Source organism: Salmo trutta, chromosome 3, assembly GCF_901001165.1.
Source record: "Salmo trutta chromosome 3, fSalTru1.1, whole genome shotgun sequence".
Classification (NCBI taxonomy): Eukaryota; Metazoa; Chordata; class Actinopteri; order Salmoniformes; family Salmonidae; genus Salmo; species Salmo trutta.
The window spans coordinates 17,992,642-18,009,514 of NC_042959.1; the positions used below are offsets into that span (position 1 = coordinate 17,992,642).

General features: G+C 42.0%; 1 protein-coding gene across 2 annotated transcripts in view; it reads left to right on the forward strand.

The window, feature by feature from the left end:
- The first annotated feature begins 10,335 nt into the window (after positions 1-10,335).
- The window catches only part of LOC115169728 (sodium bicarbonate transporter-like protein 11), a 28,374-nt gene continuing 21,836 nt past the window's right edge, over positions 10,336-16,873 (forward strand). The window contains exons 1-2 of one of the 2 annotated variants that reach the window (XM_029725647.1): positions 10,336-10,492; positions 15,740-15,790. In XM_029725647.1, the coding sequence (XP_029581507.1) occupies positions 10,456-10,492; positions 15,740-15,790 (88 nt within the window). In that variant the 5' untranslated portion in view covers positions 10,336-10,455. The remainder of the gene's footprint in view (positions 10,493-15,739; positions 15,791-16,873) is intronic. The other variant, XM_029725637.1, reaches the window with a different exon arrangement.

Below are 16,873 nucleotides of genomic sequence, written 5' to 3' on the forward strand. Positions count from 1 at the left end.
TAATTGTCAGCAGTCAAGTAAGACATATGGACTGAGTTTGGAGTATTTTGATGAATGTTCAGGGGTGGACTGGGACATAATGTGTCTCAAAGCCATATAAAATATCTTGGTTGTAAAAGAGTTGCTATTGACTTGAATATTGAGAAATGCAAATTATACCTACAGAAAGCTGAGGCCCTCCTCTCTTCGACAGGGACAAGGGGGCGAAGCTTCCAAAGCTGTTTTTTTCCTGTAATGCATTTTGAAATGTTACATGATCGGAACACATTTTTCTTTCAAGCGCATGGGTGGGGGAGGAGGCGAGGGGGCAAGGCAGACACTTTCATTACAGGAATCCGGAGGATAATGCACTTTACTGTTTGACCAAATCATGGTTTTAGCCTCCCAAAAAGGACGTTTTGAGTGAGATGACAATGTAGAATGTGCTCTTTCAATGTTTACAGGCACCCTTTCCGATGACAGAGGCTCAGCAGGTCTCTTTACTGATGCTGTATTTGAGTTTGCATAACCTCAGCTCAGCTGGCCCATCTTGGTAGGGGGGCCGGCCGTTGCCCACTGATCAGCTAATGGCTCATTATAGTACAGTGGTTCCCAACCAGGGTACTAGGACCCCTGAGGGTACTTGGCTTATCCACAGGGGGTAGTTTAGAGACCATAGGCCTACTGGTAAAATGCACGAGGGGGTACTATAGGGTACTTCTGGCAGAGCAAAATTTAGTTGGTGGTACAGTAACCAAAAAAGGTTGGGAACTACTGGATTAGTATAACAGAGACATTGTGCAACAATAACAAAAAAAATGTTATCTTATAGGCTCAGTCACCTTTTTCCATTGTTTTATTTTTATATAAAAAAATATATTTTTGTTTGTTTGTGTCAACAACCAAAAAATGGTCCAGCCCATCTGGCATTCATTTGCCAGAATTACCAGATGGCCAATTCACCTCTGTGAACGTTAATGGCAAAGGTAATTGTTAACCTTGGGGGGGGGGGGGGGGGGGCTGGCCAACAACTGACGAGAGTGTGAAGTAACACAAGAGTACACCAAAATTAACCTTTCTCCAGGGAAACGACCCAGGACTTTTATTCAGGGAAAGAAACAAGAGAATGCCCCACAGCGCTGGGTAACAATAAAACCAAACCAAAACCTAGCTCCACTTTGAGCCTTTCTACATGGGTCTTCTGGTCCCTCTCTGCTACTGGACAGCTAAGCTGTTTACCGGCGTATCCAACAAAAGAGAACAGAGATCCAACAGACTTGCCCTTACTGGGGTCAGGTCTACGGCCAAGTAACATCCAGTAGGTTCCTGTCCAGTTGGGTTCGATTTCCCTCCCAGTATTGGAGGGCCCTGCATGTCAGCTCTTGCTGCTCCAGACCAAAAAACAGATCTGGCCAAAGCCAGGTTAAAACAGCCACCACCTAACCTCCAAGCTAATTATATTCAGGTGTGTGTAATTAGGCCACCCTCTCTCCCGAGCAGGAATATACCGGCCTTCACACACCCACCCTCTCACTCCATCACACTTGGTTTGTACCTGGAAAAGAAAACTTTACTTCCAAAATGTTATATTCACCAATTTTTTATAACTGCTTATGGGTACCTTCATGTGTGTGTGTAAAATATGACTTTTCTCAGATTTTTTATTCATAGATTGTATGTGTTTTTTGCAAAACGCTATATATCCATTGTTTAGCTGGAATAGAATGTTCGTATCCTGTATATTTGACTGTGATATGTGCTTGTCTCACCTAGCTATCATAAGATCAATGCACTTCTGGATAAGAGCATCTGCTAAATGACTAAACTGTAAATGTTTTATGTACCGATTGTAACGTTATGACTAGAACTACTGTTCCCTGAAGGAGGGAAAAGAGGTACAACATACTATTTGGAGTCGCACTTTCGCGACTTCGGTTGAAGGATCTACAATCATGCCTGACAAGGCCAATGAAATCTGCGCCTCACTGGAAGCCCGCCTTCCACAGGTGATAAGCGTGAGGCTTGGATTCATTCCTTCAATTTAATACCGCTCTTTGCCAAGCCCAGGGGCTAAACAGGTGTTGTACATCATTTCCCGTCCGTAAAGATCTACATCGCCCCCTGACAAAAATGTCCCATACCTGGGAGAGCTTCCACTCCTGAGAGAGAGGGTCCCACCTAGATAAAAGATCTGCATCCTCCAAAGCGAAAGCATGTGCGCACTGCTCCCCAGCAATAGGGATTGAGCCAAGGTTAGGAGGGAGACAGTCTCTCCCCATCTGTTGATGTATGCCACCAGCCTGCCCAACAAAAATAGGGGGAAGCGCTTAAGCGCCAGAAACTCTGGGTAATCTGTCGTGATCATCTTGCGGGATACAACTCAGCCCATAGGAGCCCCTGACAATAACAGAGGGTCCCACCACTGGGTCATGGCCCGTAGGCCTAACAGAGACACCCGACGTGATCGGCTAAGGCTGCGAAATGCGTCCAGGTGAGTGGCTAGCACAGTATCAACAATAGCCCCACGGGAACAAATTTCTCACAAAAGCCATCTTCCCCAGTAGGCAACGGCACTGGTGTAAGCGCACAGTGTTACCCAGCCAAAATGTGGCTAAGCAAAGCCATAACCCGGACACCCTCCGTGGGGATAGAAAAGCGTGATACATGAGTGAGTCTAGCTCGAGACCCAGAAACGGAATGCACTGAGCTGGAGTCAGACAGCTCTTTTTCTGGTTTCTTATGAAGCCTAGAGGCTGAATATGGGACAGTAACATGGATGTGTGTAACACTGCTTGCCCCCTCGACTCCACCGCCACCAGCCAATCGCTGTAACAGCCGGCGGCTCGTGAGCATTCTGAGCATGTAGACTCTGAGGTACTTGCTGAGGGCACGTAGGTCTAGAACACGTAGGTCTAGAACACAATGCAAAGTCCCGCCCCTTTTTGTAACCAGGAATACCGGCTGTACCAGCAGTCCCGGATCTTCAAATATCCTTCTGGAGACGGGAGTATATTTCCTCAAAACTGGCACTGACGCCTCATGAACAGTCGATGTGATGACGCTGCAGAAGTGTGGGGGACACACAACAAATTGTAGCCTGTACCCTGACATCACTGTTAGCATGATCCAGGGCGACACTGCGCATGCGCTCCATTGGTCGGAGCAGACAGCGAGACTCCTGTGAAGTACCATCTGATGGGCCGCCACCTTGTGGACTGGGAGAGATTGGTTCTTCTTCCATTTCAACCACTCTTGACAACCATGTGTCAGAGCTTGGAAAAGGAACACTTTTCATAGAACTCACACACGGGGGACAACACTTTTAACACCCGTGAACACTGTGGAACTCAGTTGAAACAACTGTGTTTATGTGGCAAGGTTTGCCTAAAGCCCGGCCCACTCTTGGTACACGGGCTCCGGCGATCAGTGCCGTGCCCCGATTGGCCATGCCACTTGGGGGTACTGTTGTCACAACTAACCTCACTCAGTTTAGGTGGTAAGATGCGTTCAGGTAACCGGCTGGAACCCAGTGCTGGACCGCACAGATTAAAAATAGACCCAGAGAAAAACCTTTATTATGGAGGTTACCCTACCGACCAGTCATAGGTACTGGTGACAAAGAGCCTTGTAACCTAGCTGGGAATGGGACAGACAGCTCTGAAAAATGTACCCTTTCTGTTGTAACAGACAGGGGTGATTTGTAATTGAATCGAATTCCCAGGAATGAAAAGCGTTGAACTGGAGACAGACAGCTTATTTGGGGGCTCATTTAACCACAGAGACAGCGTGTGGGATAATAGGGTGGTTGTTTCCAACTCTGCTCCTTTCCTCGACACCACTACCAACAACTAATCGCCTATAGAGCCCATAACCTGTACCACTAGACACCTCATAGGGACTAATGAGCTACAGGCAGGAATCAGCAAGGAATCCCAATAATGAGCTATCTATGGGGGAGGAGCGCCCCCTTGTGGACAGTGACCCAACGTGTCACTTTCACTCTGGGGAGAACGATATACCCCTTGATTTTTTTTTAAATTGAACCTTTATTTAACTGTGAACCCTGTGGAATGTGGGGTAACAGAGGGGGCAGCAATAAACATGGACAAGCTTCCAACATATGTTGCGCTTCCATGAGACTGTATGAAGCCTGGCACCTTTATGGGCACAGGGGGCTGTGGCAATGGCTGACATACTACCTTGTTTGCCAAACATGGGGGCATTTTTGTCACAATTATTTTTGCCGGATGGGCGCACTTGTCACTCAGACCCGTGCCAAGGCCCCTTTCTCCAGGGTCACCACAGCCAAGTGCTCGGGGGCTGCTTCTTCATTGGAGGTGCATGCAAACCCTGTTTCCTTCACTCTATTCAACTGCCATAACGCTGGGGGAAATCTAGTAAGTTTCACTTGCTGGAAGTTAAGCATGCTAGCTGACATTAGTCAGCATAAGCTAGGCTATCTAGCCTCTTTGACCACAGCACGGTCCGTTTAGAATAACTAAACAACTTAAAGCTCTGTATACTAAACAGGAGAGCTACCCCAGCAACTCCACCATGGGGAGGGAGGTATAGCTAGTAATAACTAGCTCACCTCGACGAGTTACCCTGGCTAGCACGCTATGCAGCTCTCGTTTAGCTAGTCCGGTCTCAAAAGTCCACTTAGGACCAGATCCATTCATCAAGAAGTCTGGGAAGAGAGGCAAGCGGTGCTTGACCGAGGTGGCAGGGGGTACCCACCAAACCTGGCAAGCCACCGCATGACCAACGCCCAGGCAGCCACTGCAGGCCCCACCCCCAGGCAGCCATTGCAGGCTCCACCCCCAGGCAGCCACCGCATCCCCCACACCCAGGCAGCCACTGCAGGTCCCACCCCCAGGCAGCCACTGCAGGTCCCACCCCCAGGCAGCCACCACATCCCCCATGCCCAGGCAGCCACTGCATGTCCCACCCCCAGGCAGCCACCACATCCCCCATTCCCAGGCAGCCACTGCAGGTCCCACCCCCAGGGAGCCACCACATCCCCCATGCCCAGGCAGCCACTGCAGGTCCCACCCCCAGGCAGCCACCACATCCCCCATGCCCAGGCAGCCACTGCAGGTCCCACCCCCAGGGAGCCACCACATCCCCCATGCCCAGGCAGCCACTGCAGGTCCCACCCCCAGGGAGCCACCACATCCCCCATGCCCAGGCAGCCACTGCAGGTCCCACCCCCAGGGAGCCACCACATCCCCCATGCCCCATGCCCAGGCAGCCACTGCAGGTCCCACCCCCAGGCAGCCACCGCAGCTTGCCATTTGCTAATCTGTAAAGGGTATGGAGAGTCACATATCCCGTTAACAATTCTGTAGCTACAGCATGTGCTATTCTGAAGTTTTGTCTGAATCAGATCATTTTGATGGGAACATTTTAAACTGATTTATTTGAAAGACATTTTAAAAAGCATAAAGTGATTTCCCAACAAAGGAATGGACAAGTGGTGAATCATGAGGTCATAAATCTCCATATACTGCCTTCATTTTCTTTTGTATTCCTGTACTGAACACAATCATATTACAGTATGAAACGAAAAAGTACCTAAACTGTAAAACGTATTCAAACAATCTTATTCACTGCGGGGGAGTGTAGTTGTTTATTGACTTATCCAGGAAAGACAAGTACTGTAGTTGATTAAGGCCTAGTGTTATTGTCAGTGTTTGACCACCTCATTCAGACTGTTTGGTATGATTTATGAATTTGCAGCGATTTAGTTTTTATTTCACTCTTCTTGTCTCCGACTGTTTTCCCTATGATTGATTTAAGATCATTGAGTCCCTCTGTGTGTGTGCATATTTAGTTTCAAGTTTCTAGTTTCAATTAAATTGTTAACTGGATTGTTGATCTAACATGAGTTCAATCTCTACTTGACCATGCACCCAGTTAAAATCAAATAGCTTTATTTTTCCATTGGGAATTTGGTTACACATTTATAGCTTCAGTTCAGTAAATGATTTCACAGTTTACATTTGTCCAGTGAGTTGTTATGATGACATGGCACAGGGGGGAGAGCTTTCCTCTTTTGTTCTCTATTGCTCCTCTATTCTTCCTTAAGCGAGGGGGGAGGCCGATAGCATCACGAAACCCCATTAGACCAACTCCTTGAAGTTTGCGGTTGTGTCTTAGGCGATACAGATTTAATTGAGCCCAAGGTTTGAAATTAGAGAGCACGCAGAAGCCATTTCAATTTGTTTATCTTTTTTTTCTATATTTGTATTGGACATATGAGAGAATACAATTTACAATTCTTGACATAAGTACAAATATATATATATATATTTTATAGTAGTATTCCAGACAGTGTTTCTCACAGTTTGTCTGTACTGTACATGGAATTTGATTCATGTTTTACAGTAGCTATTGTGAGAAAAACTTTGTGTCCCTGCAATGAACCCGCTGACCATGCACCATGGTTCACAAACATCACCAATCAATAAGCTATTAAAGCTGCAATATGTAACTTTTTGTGCTACCCGACCAAATTCACATAGAAATGTAAGTTATTGATCTGTCATTCTCATTGAAAGCAAGTCTAAGAGGCGGTAGATCTGTTCTATGTGTGCTATTTCTATGCTTCCTTTTCTTTATGTTTAGTTTTTGCGTCTTTTGCTTTGGGGTTTTGTACACTAGCTTCAAACAGCTGAATATACAATATTTATGGTTATTGAAAATATATTTCACAGAGGTTTAGATGGTACAATGATTATCTTGTCACATAAAATGAAATTAGGAGAACTATTAGAATTTTCGCAACCAGGAAATGGCAGAGCTATTTCTGCATATTGCACCTTTAAAGAGCGACTGCCTTTAAAAAGCAAGGAACCCCTTTGGAAACAGCCTATGAGTTAGAAACAGTTATTCTAGTGTCAAAATTGAGTACATAGTGTAAATAGGATAATTTGTTCATAAAGTCAGTCTCTGCAAAAATGGAGTTTGGAACATCCATGTGTCACAACAAGTAAATTAAGGTTGGGTTTTGATTTGAAGATGTCCATTTGCCCACTAACATGGGCTGAACAGCTGCGGTCATTTCTATCTATCCAATAGCATAGACAGAGTTCAGTGGCTCTTTAAGGCTCCTGTACAGAGACTTTGTACATGTGACTCTGCAACTACTACTGTAAACAGTCTCATTTTCACTGGATGTTAGCAAATAGTGTCATGTATATGTTTTAATTGATGTGTTTGAGCTGAACTTGGACCTTGCGGTATCCCATTTTGGGTGAGGTTATATGAAGGTAACATTTAATATCCATACAGTCATGCTAGATATGAGCAGAGAAGCCTTTTTAATTGGAGTCATGAACAGCCAATTAGCTGGTTAAGATCACGACAGATCAGTTACACACTCCAGTAAGGCTGTTCCCTATTGGTCCACAAGATGGTGCTGTGTTGATGTGATTGGGAACTCTGCCTCCCTTTCTCTCCATCACCTTATGCTAAGCACACAGTCAGATTCCACAGCTCAGCTGCATATGGGTGTCGGATAAAATTGCCTCTAGAGCCTGATCTTGGGTCAGTTTAGCATTTTCCCCACTAATGGTTAGTGTTAGGATTGGGGGAGGGGAGCCTCTGTATGAAAGCCTATGTTTAAGTCGATTACTCTGACTGGGAGTGGTATGTTAGCCATTTATCCAAACTGCCTAAGGCTGAATGCTCAAGTGTATGTCAACAAAAGTTGGAGGGTGCAAAATTCTCCATGCCCTGAGGTCTTGTGTAAATCAACTGTCCGTCATACAGTCCTATATTTGAATGATCTCCCACATGAAAAAATACTACTGTTTACTATAGAATACTACCGTACTTACTACAGAATTATGTAGTAAACTGTAGTATACTGTAGAATAATATAATACACACTGTAGTATCCCTCAACCATGTGTAGTACTTTCTATATAATGTTGTAGTATACTGTACTGTAGAATACAATAGTAAATACTACAGTATTATCTGCAAAAAAGCACTGTAGTAAATATTACAGTAATATCTGCAAAAACACTACAGTCTGCAAAAACACTGCTTTAACTATAGTAAATACTACAGTATTTAATTTGTATATGCTATTCCCATTCCCCTCACAATTTGTGCCACCCATAAGCGAGAAACCTACAGCAACCATGACACGTAAAACATTTCAAGAGATTCAAAGATCTTTATCTTTAACTATATTTTGAGGGGTTTTCATTATTCGCTCTTCTATAAATCCGTAAACTTCATGTATATCCTGCAGCATCTTGTCTTCTCAAGCTCAGACAGCTTGTATAGTTCAGAGCTATCGTTGTAAGGTGCTGCTCCAACCCCTGGCTTTAGCCTCAGGCTACATCACACTTGGCAACGGAAACCAGCAATGAAACCACATGCACAGGGGTAACACAGTACCTTTTCCTACCTTATTACGATGCCTATAGCATCTCATCGAGAGGCTTTACTATCTAGACTTGTTTGGCATCTGTCTATTAACACACACATGCTATCTTTGTACTATCTGAAATTAAAGTTTACTGAGAGCCTACGGTGTGTTGTGGAACTGCCTTTGATGTCAATTTAAAAAGTTTTACAAGGTTTGTAACCTTCGCAGAAATAACAAGCAGGTACGACAGTTGTAATTACATCCCGATAGGAGGAATTCAATGGAAGGTATCCATGGAAAAATAACACAGGGTCATCCAAATAGAGCAGACCTCTTTTAAAAATATGAGCATAAAATCACAAAGCTCATTATTTGGTTGGGAAATGATTTTGAAGTCCCCCATCCTTTTATCTTTTCCCTCTGAATCTATTTTCTGAGAATATTTTACCGTATCAAATTCAAAAAGTAAAAAGGAATTAAGGATATGCAAATCTGACTCCAAAATATATTTTTCATCTTGGACAAACCACAGTAGGAGGAGGAACTATAACCAACCAGCCCAACAGAATAGGGTAATTCATTATTATGCTATTTGGTAATCAGTAAGACATGCATCCAAAGCACCTACAGTAAAAACATGAGGCTCTGCAGATATTCTGATGCATCTTTAGACAAATTCAGACTATGGCGTAAAACATTTCATTGCTTCATTTATTTATTTTTCCTATCAAGGTCAGTTTTCTAGGCCCCAGCCAGTAGATACGGTCTCAAGGCCCAAAACGGTTTCTATGTCTTCAATCGTACACAGTGTTACAACAACAACCTTCCACTCCCTGATGAGTAAGCCTATTCAGGCCGTACCCTGCATGGAGATTTTATATAAACCCATTCCAACAAAGTAGTGGAATGGGTTTTGTCTTTTATTTTCCTTTGTTTATAAATATGATGTTCTAGGACATATTGAACAACAACATCTGTATCAGGTGTACAAAGCTGCATGTCACATTTAATATTTTTTTGTATTTGATCCTAATCCATTTATACCAATAATCCATTTTATTTGTAGAGCGCTTTTCATTTACAGGCAGACTCACAATGCTCTTACCAGGTTCAAAGTGATCTGATAGAATAAATCTCATGTCTATCTCCTATTACTATCTTCTTATAGTCCACACATGCTAAGATCAATACGTATTCGTTTTGACAAATCATAGCTACCCTGCTCTGGCTGATGGCGAAGTCGGTTCAAAACAAAAGTGACATGGGTTAAGCATGTGGAGTAATGAGTAGTATTCAGTGTTTTCACATGCAAAAGTGATTGCTTTTGATAAAAAACACTTTACCCTACCTTCCCCCTTTACCCTACTTTTATGAAAATGTATGTTTTATGGAAAAGGTGTTTTGAACAATACATTATGCTGCCTTGTTGACGACATGACAGAGCAAGGCAGATTACGATTTCATTAAAGAAGGGTTTTTGCTTTTGTCCGTTCACATCACGAGCCAAAGACCGGTGCACAGTGGTTCAGCTTAATCAAACTCCCTTGTTGTTACAACTGCAGATTCTAGCTTTAAAGTGATAGTTTATTTCATCTTATTTTCCTCCAAAATTGTTAGCTCGTTAATTACCGATCTCTTGAATCGCTTGGCTGCTATTTTTGGATGTAGCAATGCGAGTGGAAACAAATTGCATAAATTAGTGCTTTGGAAGACACAAAAATAAAATGCAACGTCCCTTTAACTTCCAAGCATTCATTATTCGTTGTCCCAGAAATCAATTTTGATTGAATAGGCACCTTTCATGAGTGAAGGCCATACAGACATTGAAATGAACCAGGTTAACCAAATCTAAAAAAATTGGGCATGTTACTATTTGTACATGAAAGATAGACACAAGGACCCAGCAGTTGACAGCCTCTCACCCCCCCCCCCTCTTCCCCATGTGCTAGGGGAGGTACTGATATCCTCCCTTCCTGAGTGTGAACTCCAGTGAGGACTGTGGGCATAGGGAGTATAGCTGAGGTGATCCTACTAGAACTTCTGAGGATGATGGGTTGACCTGGGAGGGTCTCTCACCTGAAAACTTGGAAATTATGGAAGCCATAAAGGTCCTTCATTTTGTGCCATCTGGTAAGTCAGTTTGCCCAGGATTGGAGGGTTTCCCTGCTGTGCAACCCGAGAACCCTTGTGCCAGACATGCGCTAGCATGTGCCATTTGCCTTCCAGACTTTACACCTGACAACCCAGAGGGAAGTCTTGTATGTTTAGTGAATAAGTTTAATTTTAGGGTAGAACTGTCCTTTTACACTTCAACAAGACTTGCCTTGATTTTTGTCTAATTTTACATGTATAATGTGTGAGTATTGTTTTTAAATGAATCTGTGGCATTGTCTACATGTGCTTATAACTTGTTACAACTGGTTACTGTATGAATCATGTTTGATATTTTTCCACCAGCATCTTGATATTGAAACCATTCATGCTAAATGAGATGCCTTTATTGGCCTGGACAGCTGGAAATTTCAAAAGCAAATGGTGTGGGTCAATATTTACAATATGACTGTAAATGGAACCCTGGCCGTGCCATGGGAAGTATAGCTGCACCCGTTAACTATCATTCTGAAGTGGGCTGACACATTTTATCTGGTTGCCCATGGGTGAACATAACAAGGATATCATCTGATGCGTATTTGACCATTTCTGATATGACTCGGTTTGTTTGCTTGGTGACTGACTCTTTGTTTGAGACGCAGGACTGTTTGCCTGAGGTGAATAGTATAATGGGTTTTCTTAGGGCAGAAGATGTGCCTGTGTAACAGTCGTCCTCCCAAACACCAAGATAACCTTCTACTTATTCCTACATATAGGCTACATACAACCACGATGTCCACACCTTCTGTATTCGGCGCATATGACTAATAAAATGTAATTTAATTTTATTTCATTTGAACTACAACGTCTTACCAACTCAAGTCCTTCACCACACAAACTTTTCACTGTACAAACAACGTAGATGGCTGCATGCCACCAACCAATTAGTTACAGTATGCAGAGCACTATATATGAATAGCACAACAGGGCAGTTATGAATAGCACAGCCTTTTCCTAAAAATATGTATGATACAGGTAGCTCAGACAAACTCTGTAGTTATAATTGGGGCATCCACCCCTTTCCACTTCCTGTATTGGCTCTTCTGTGGTCTTCATGGGTTAATCTGCTCTGGTTGAATTTTCTCAGGCAAGGGATTAAGTAAGATTATCCAGTAGAAAAAAGCCACATGTTCTAATCTGGTAAATTTCAAGGTTTCCACTCATTGAATGTATTATTAGACCTGGGATGGTTTGTTGAGACTTATTTAATAATACAAATATCACGACCATATGGAATTATTTAATAAGGCACTTCATGGAGAGAATAAGACACTCTTCCCTGTGGCCTTACTTTGAACCAGAATGTTCAGGCTTGAGATAGTTTTACTTAATCCACTTAAAAACGGAAGATAATTAGCTCAATTTTCTCTTCGTTACATTTTTTGCCTCCAAAAGGATTATCCCTCATTGCCACACAGAATTGGTGTCAAGGAGAAGCAACTGTTTGAGGTTGTATTTTACTCTTCATGCATTGGCACCAAGCTAGAACTTGATATACTTTGACTGATTTCCTTGTTTTTCTACAGCATGTGTGTGCATATCTGTAATATCAGCACGGCTGCAGGGTAGGGCTTCAGTGCTTTGAAACAACGGGAGAGCACAATGGCAGTAGGTGGCATCTGAGATTCTGATGCCAGAAACCCACAATCATACACTATTGGTCTGGCAGTTATCTTTACGGAGCCAAACCTATTGTGCACCTTGATGAGGTAATCACTTCACCTGGCATGCAAAAGTACTCTCACGGGTGTAAGGTATTGTGGTAGAAAGAGCTGTATGTCTTGCTTTCATACTGGCGTAGTGACATGGTCTACAGTACACAACACAACACAACCTGCCGTTAATGTTATTACCCTGTACATGTGAGGCAGTAGTACTATTTTTTTCTGGCGGTTGCTTTTCATGTTTACGGTAGTCCTGCATTTTTTATTCATTAATTTAATTTCTCATCCACAAATTATACAATATGGGGAGACTGTATTTCAGAAGGGGAGATAATCATTTGATTTATCAAAATGTATCCCATTCTTCCAGAGGGGTTATGACCTTGATAATATTTATCCCAAAGGGAGTAAAAGATACCGCTCAAACAGAATAAAGAATTCATAACATTTCCCACTTTTTGCAACTAGCTGAATGTACTATTTGAAAAGACTTAAGTAGGACAAGGCTATTCTGTTTCTAAACTCCTAAGGCCAGTTGCCTCAAGCTGATAGCCTTTTCTCTAAACAACGATAGTGAGGCTTTCCGAGCCAAGCCCCAGGTATGAACCTAGCTTCTTGTCCTTATTGAAGGTAATAACTTTCCCCAAACCACAAATATTCCCTCATTAGCTGTCATTCAGAGAGTTGAAACCATACCGTTAACCATACCGTTAACAATACCGTTGACCATACAGTTGACCATACCGTTAACAATACCGTTAACCCTACTGTTTACCATACAGTTTACCATACAGTTGATCATACAGTTTACCATACAGTTTACCATACCATTAACCCTACAGTTTACCATACAGTTTACCATACAGTTTACCATACCGTTTACCATACCGTTTACCATACCGTTTACCATACAGTTTACGATACAGTTTACCATACTGTGTACCTCAAGAGAACATAGGAATGACATGTCAGCATACCATAGAAGGCAAGACAAACCTAACAGCATCATTAGAAAATAAATATAAAAGGAGATAAATAGAATTTCCCTCCAGCATTTGTTCTGAAGACATGTTAGCTCAGACCCCAATGGATTTCTGGAAACAAGACAGCCATTTTAATGAAAAACATGCTGGGAATATCAAACCGTCAAATTTAAAACTCTATTTCTAGTCCAAGAATCTGCCTCAGAGCACAATGTGACTGTAAAAGAGATCATGTGGTCAATTAAAAGCAGATTGAATAAAAACAAAATAAAAAAATGTCACCTTCCAAAGCAAACAGGAAGATACACATTTTAGCAACTGGATACAACCAGGAGCAGGATAGTGGAAGGAAGCTATTTTGGGGATTGATTTCGATGGCCAAATTGCCATGCGGCCTGCAGCAGAACAGTATATCTCTGTCAACACCACGAGACAGCGTCCTCAGGAAGTCAGACAGCCTTCTAAACAGGACATCCACAAGCACATGAAGAAGCCCTGGGGAGGAGATGTGCTGTAGTGGAGGGAGGTGTACAGTAGGCTTCAATTGGTACTACATTTTTTTTTTTACATGTGTTAGTAAGACTTTACCAGCCCACAGGGATCATCCTTTACTGCACGTGTACACCTTACTGTTACATCTGTTTACGTAGGAAACATCTTCAACAGATTAAATGGCTGTTATTTAGTCAGTGTCTTTCTGAGACGACAATAACAGACTGTAAGGGGATCATACATCCATATGAGGAAGTATTTCAGTGCATTATGACCACTTCATTATGCATAATGCATTTAATTTAATTTATTTAATGTATTTTTGTTTTTAATTCCAGCCCCCATCCCCGGGAGGCCTTTTGCCTTTTGGAAAAGCAGTCATTGTAAATAAGAATTTGTTTTTAACTGACTTGCCTAGTTAAATAAAGGTTAAATAAAATTAAAAATACAAATAATAATCATTATTATACCTATAGATGTTCATGACCTAAAATATACACTATTGACAGAAGACTTCAACTTGCCAAGTGGTTGTCTGTATAACACACAAAAAGGCTGGCATAAAATACCATAGGTTCTTCTCACACATTGCTCAGACTGTCACATAAGGGCCATGTTACGTAAGGTGCTCAGTCAGTTGATGAGGTGAAACCCTGTGAAATGGGAGAGGCATGAGAATCTTCCCTCTAATCACCATAGAGATACAGTATATTGGAGCCATAGAAATAGAATTCATTGAATGGACACTCCCATTCAAGTCAATGTGCTGTGGTCTGAATTTTTCTCTCTCTTCTAGTCATTTTATTTCTATGGTAGAAAGGCTGTGAGGCTACTCTTTCCAGTACCTTGCTAGGAACAGGACTGTCTCTATGAGATACCTGACTACACACACAAACATTTCCTCATGCCCTTCAAACACCATCTGGGGTTGGGGTCAGGTTCACGGTAACTTAACTGAATTCATGTGTTTCTTTTGGGGATCAAATGTCTTGACACTTTCAATGATACAAATAAGAGACATATGAGAAGACACCTCTTCCAATGTCCTAAATATCTTCTCATAGCGCTCTGGCATTCTACAAAATACAATATTACTCCTTACAGACGCATACATAAAACTATAAATTCATAGGAAATAAAAACCTTCCAGATTAAATGGAATTGACTTCAACCATGTTAGTAATGCCATTTGCAATGCTAGGACTTTATACACAACTTGCTGCTGTATTTCTGTCAGGCGTTTCAGTGCTACGAGCCTGCCGGTGGATTTGAAAGCTAACGGACGTCATTTATTGTTGTCACCTGCATTCTGTGAGCTGTTTTTGAAGGCATGCTAATGCCAGGAACATTGGGTTCACTCTGTGTCAGCTCTGTGTCAGATCCACTCTGTGTCAGATCCATTTTCACTGAGACCTGGGGACATTCTCTACTACACCCTTAACCTTTCACTTTGCACTGTATGGTGCCAGGTTCCACTATGTCCTAGTAACATGTAGGGTACAGGATATCCCATGTGGAAATAACAAAGTCTTTTACATACAGTATAAAGAGAAGGGACATCATGATGCTTGCTGATGCATCTCACCAAGCATAGCCAATACAGGTGAAGGATCTTCATTTAAGCCAGTTTGCTACAACAGGAAAGTAATCCTGCAGCAAAAGGAAATGTGAATTATTAGGTGGATTATAATTAGAGGACATTTCTGTAGGGGTTGATACATTTTCCTTAAGGGAAAATCAAGTCTGAAATTTCTAAGTGGAAATCACAAACTTCAGAAGCCTTTTTAAACCTCAACTACACTACACATTTTATATTTCCAGCACTGCAGGAAAGTTCGCCTTCAACAGGGTGATCAAATGAAGGCCTATGCTATCTATGTTGTACAGACAGAGTACAAATATGTCATGAGTAATTAGACATTTACAACATTGATTTGTTCAGTCTCTTGGTACACATTATAGCTGGCTTGACTGATTGTTTTATCGATTCAAGTAAAAATATCGAAAACACTCTTTGACATTGCAAAACTCAGACTTTCCAGTTTCCTCTTTTTTAGTTACCATATTTCTCTCTCTTTTCCCCACAGAGGCTCCATCATCTGGGAGGTCAAAGAATGGATATGTTTTCCAGGAGATGGGTGAGTATAGAACAGAGTTTCATTGTTGACTTTGATCCCTTTGCTCAGCGGTGCTCTCGTCTGCTGTGATCTCTATCACATGATAGGATGATGGATAGGATGTGACATGGCATTATATCACATGATAGGATGATGGATAGGATGTGACATGGCATTATATCACATGATAGGATGATGGATAGGATGTGACATGGCATTATATCACATGATAGGATGATAGATAGGATGTGACATGGCATTATATCACATGATAGGATGATAGATAGGATGTGACATGGCATTATATCACATGATAGGATGATAGATAGGATGTGACATGGCATTATATCACATGATGTGATGAGATACTTAATTGTTTGACAAAATGTATCCATTTTGTTTAGGTACCAACCTGTGGTAAGACATATACTGTAGATCACTCTGGGCAAGGCTAATATGCACTGATTGCAGTGGTTATTTATGCTAATGCTTCATTTTATGCACCAATGAGCACCGTCAGGCCTTTAGTGATAGTAACGAAGAAAACGAACTAGTAAATAACTAGGTAGATGACAAATGAGCCGATGCCATGGAGGAATACTCATATATCACATGTGTGCAAAGTTATAGCTCAGCCAAGCTAATTACCAGATCAAGCTGCATTGTTTTTTATGGATACAGTCTTCGTGCCCTCTTTCTCTCTCATAAAACATGCATGAATCTACAACACATATTTCTCTTCAATACGATGAAAGAATTTACGAGGGGACGTCTATTGTTATATTGTGCCATGTCTGGTTTTAGGGGGATTCTTTTATAGGGCCTCAATGTTCTGTACTGTGTGTTCTATAACAGATGGTATTACAGCCAGAGGGCAGACCAATAGCTTCATACTCTAAATACTGTTGACCTTGTCTAATACCTTAACCTTGAGACCAAAACCGGGTTTTTGTCCTGACTGAATCAATCGATATTGTAGTAGCTACATCCATTAGGCTAACACTATGCGTTTTCTGCAGGTTTGTCTTTGGAGGGCAAGGTTCTGAAAGTATAACTGTACTTTTCCATCATTCATATATGAATGTACCATAACATCAAGCAAGG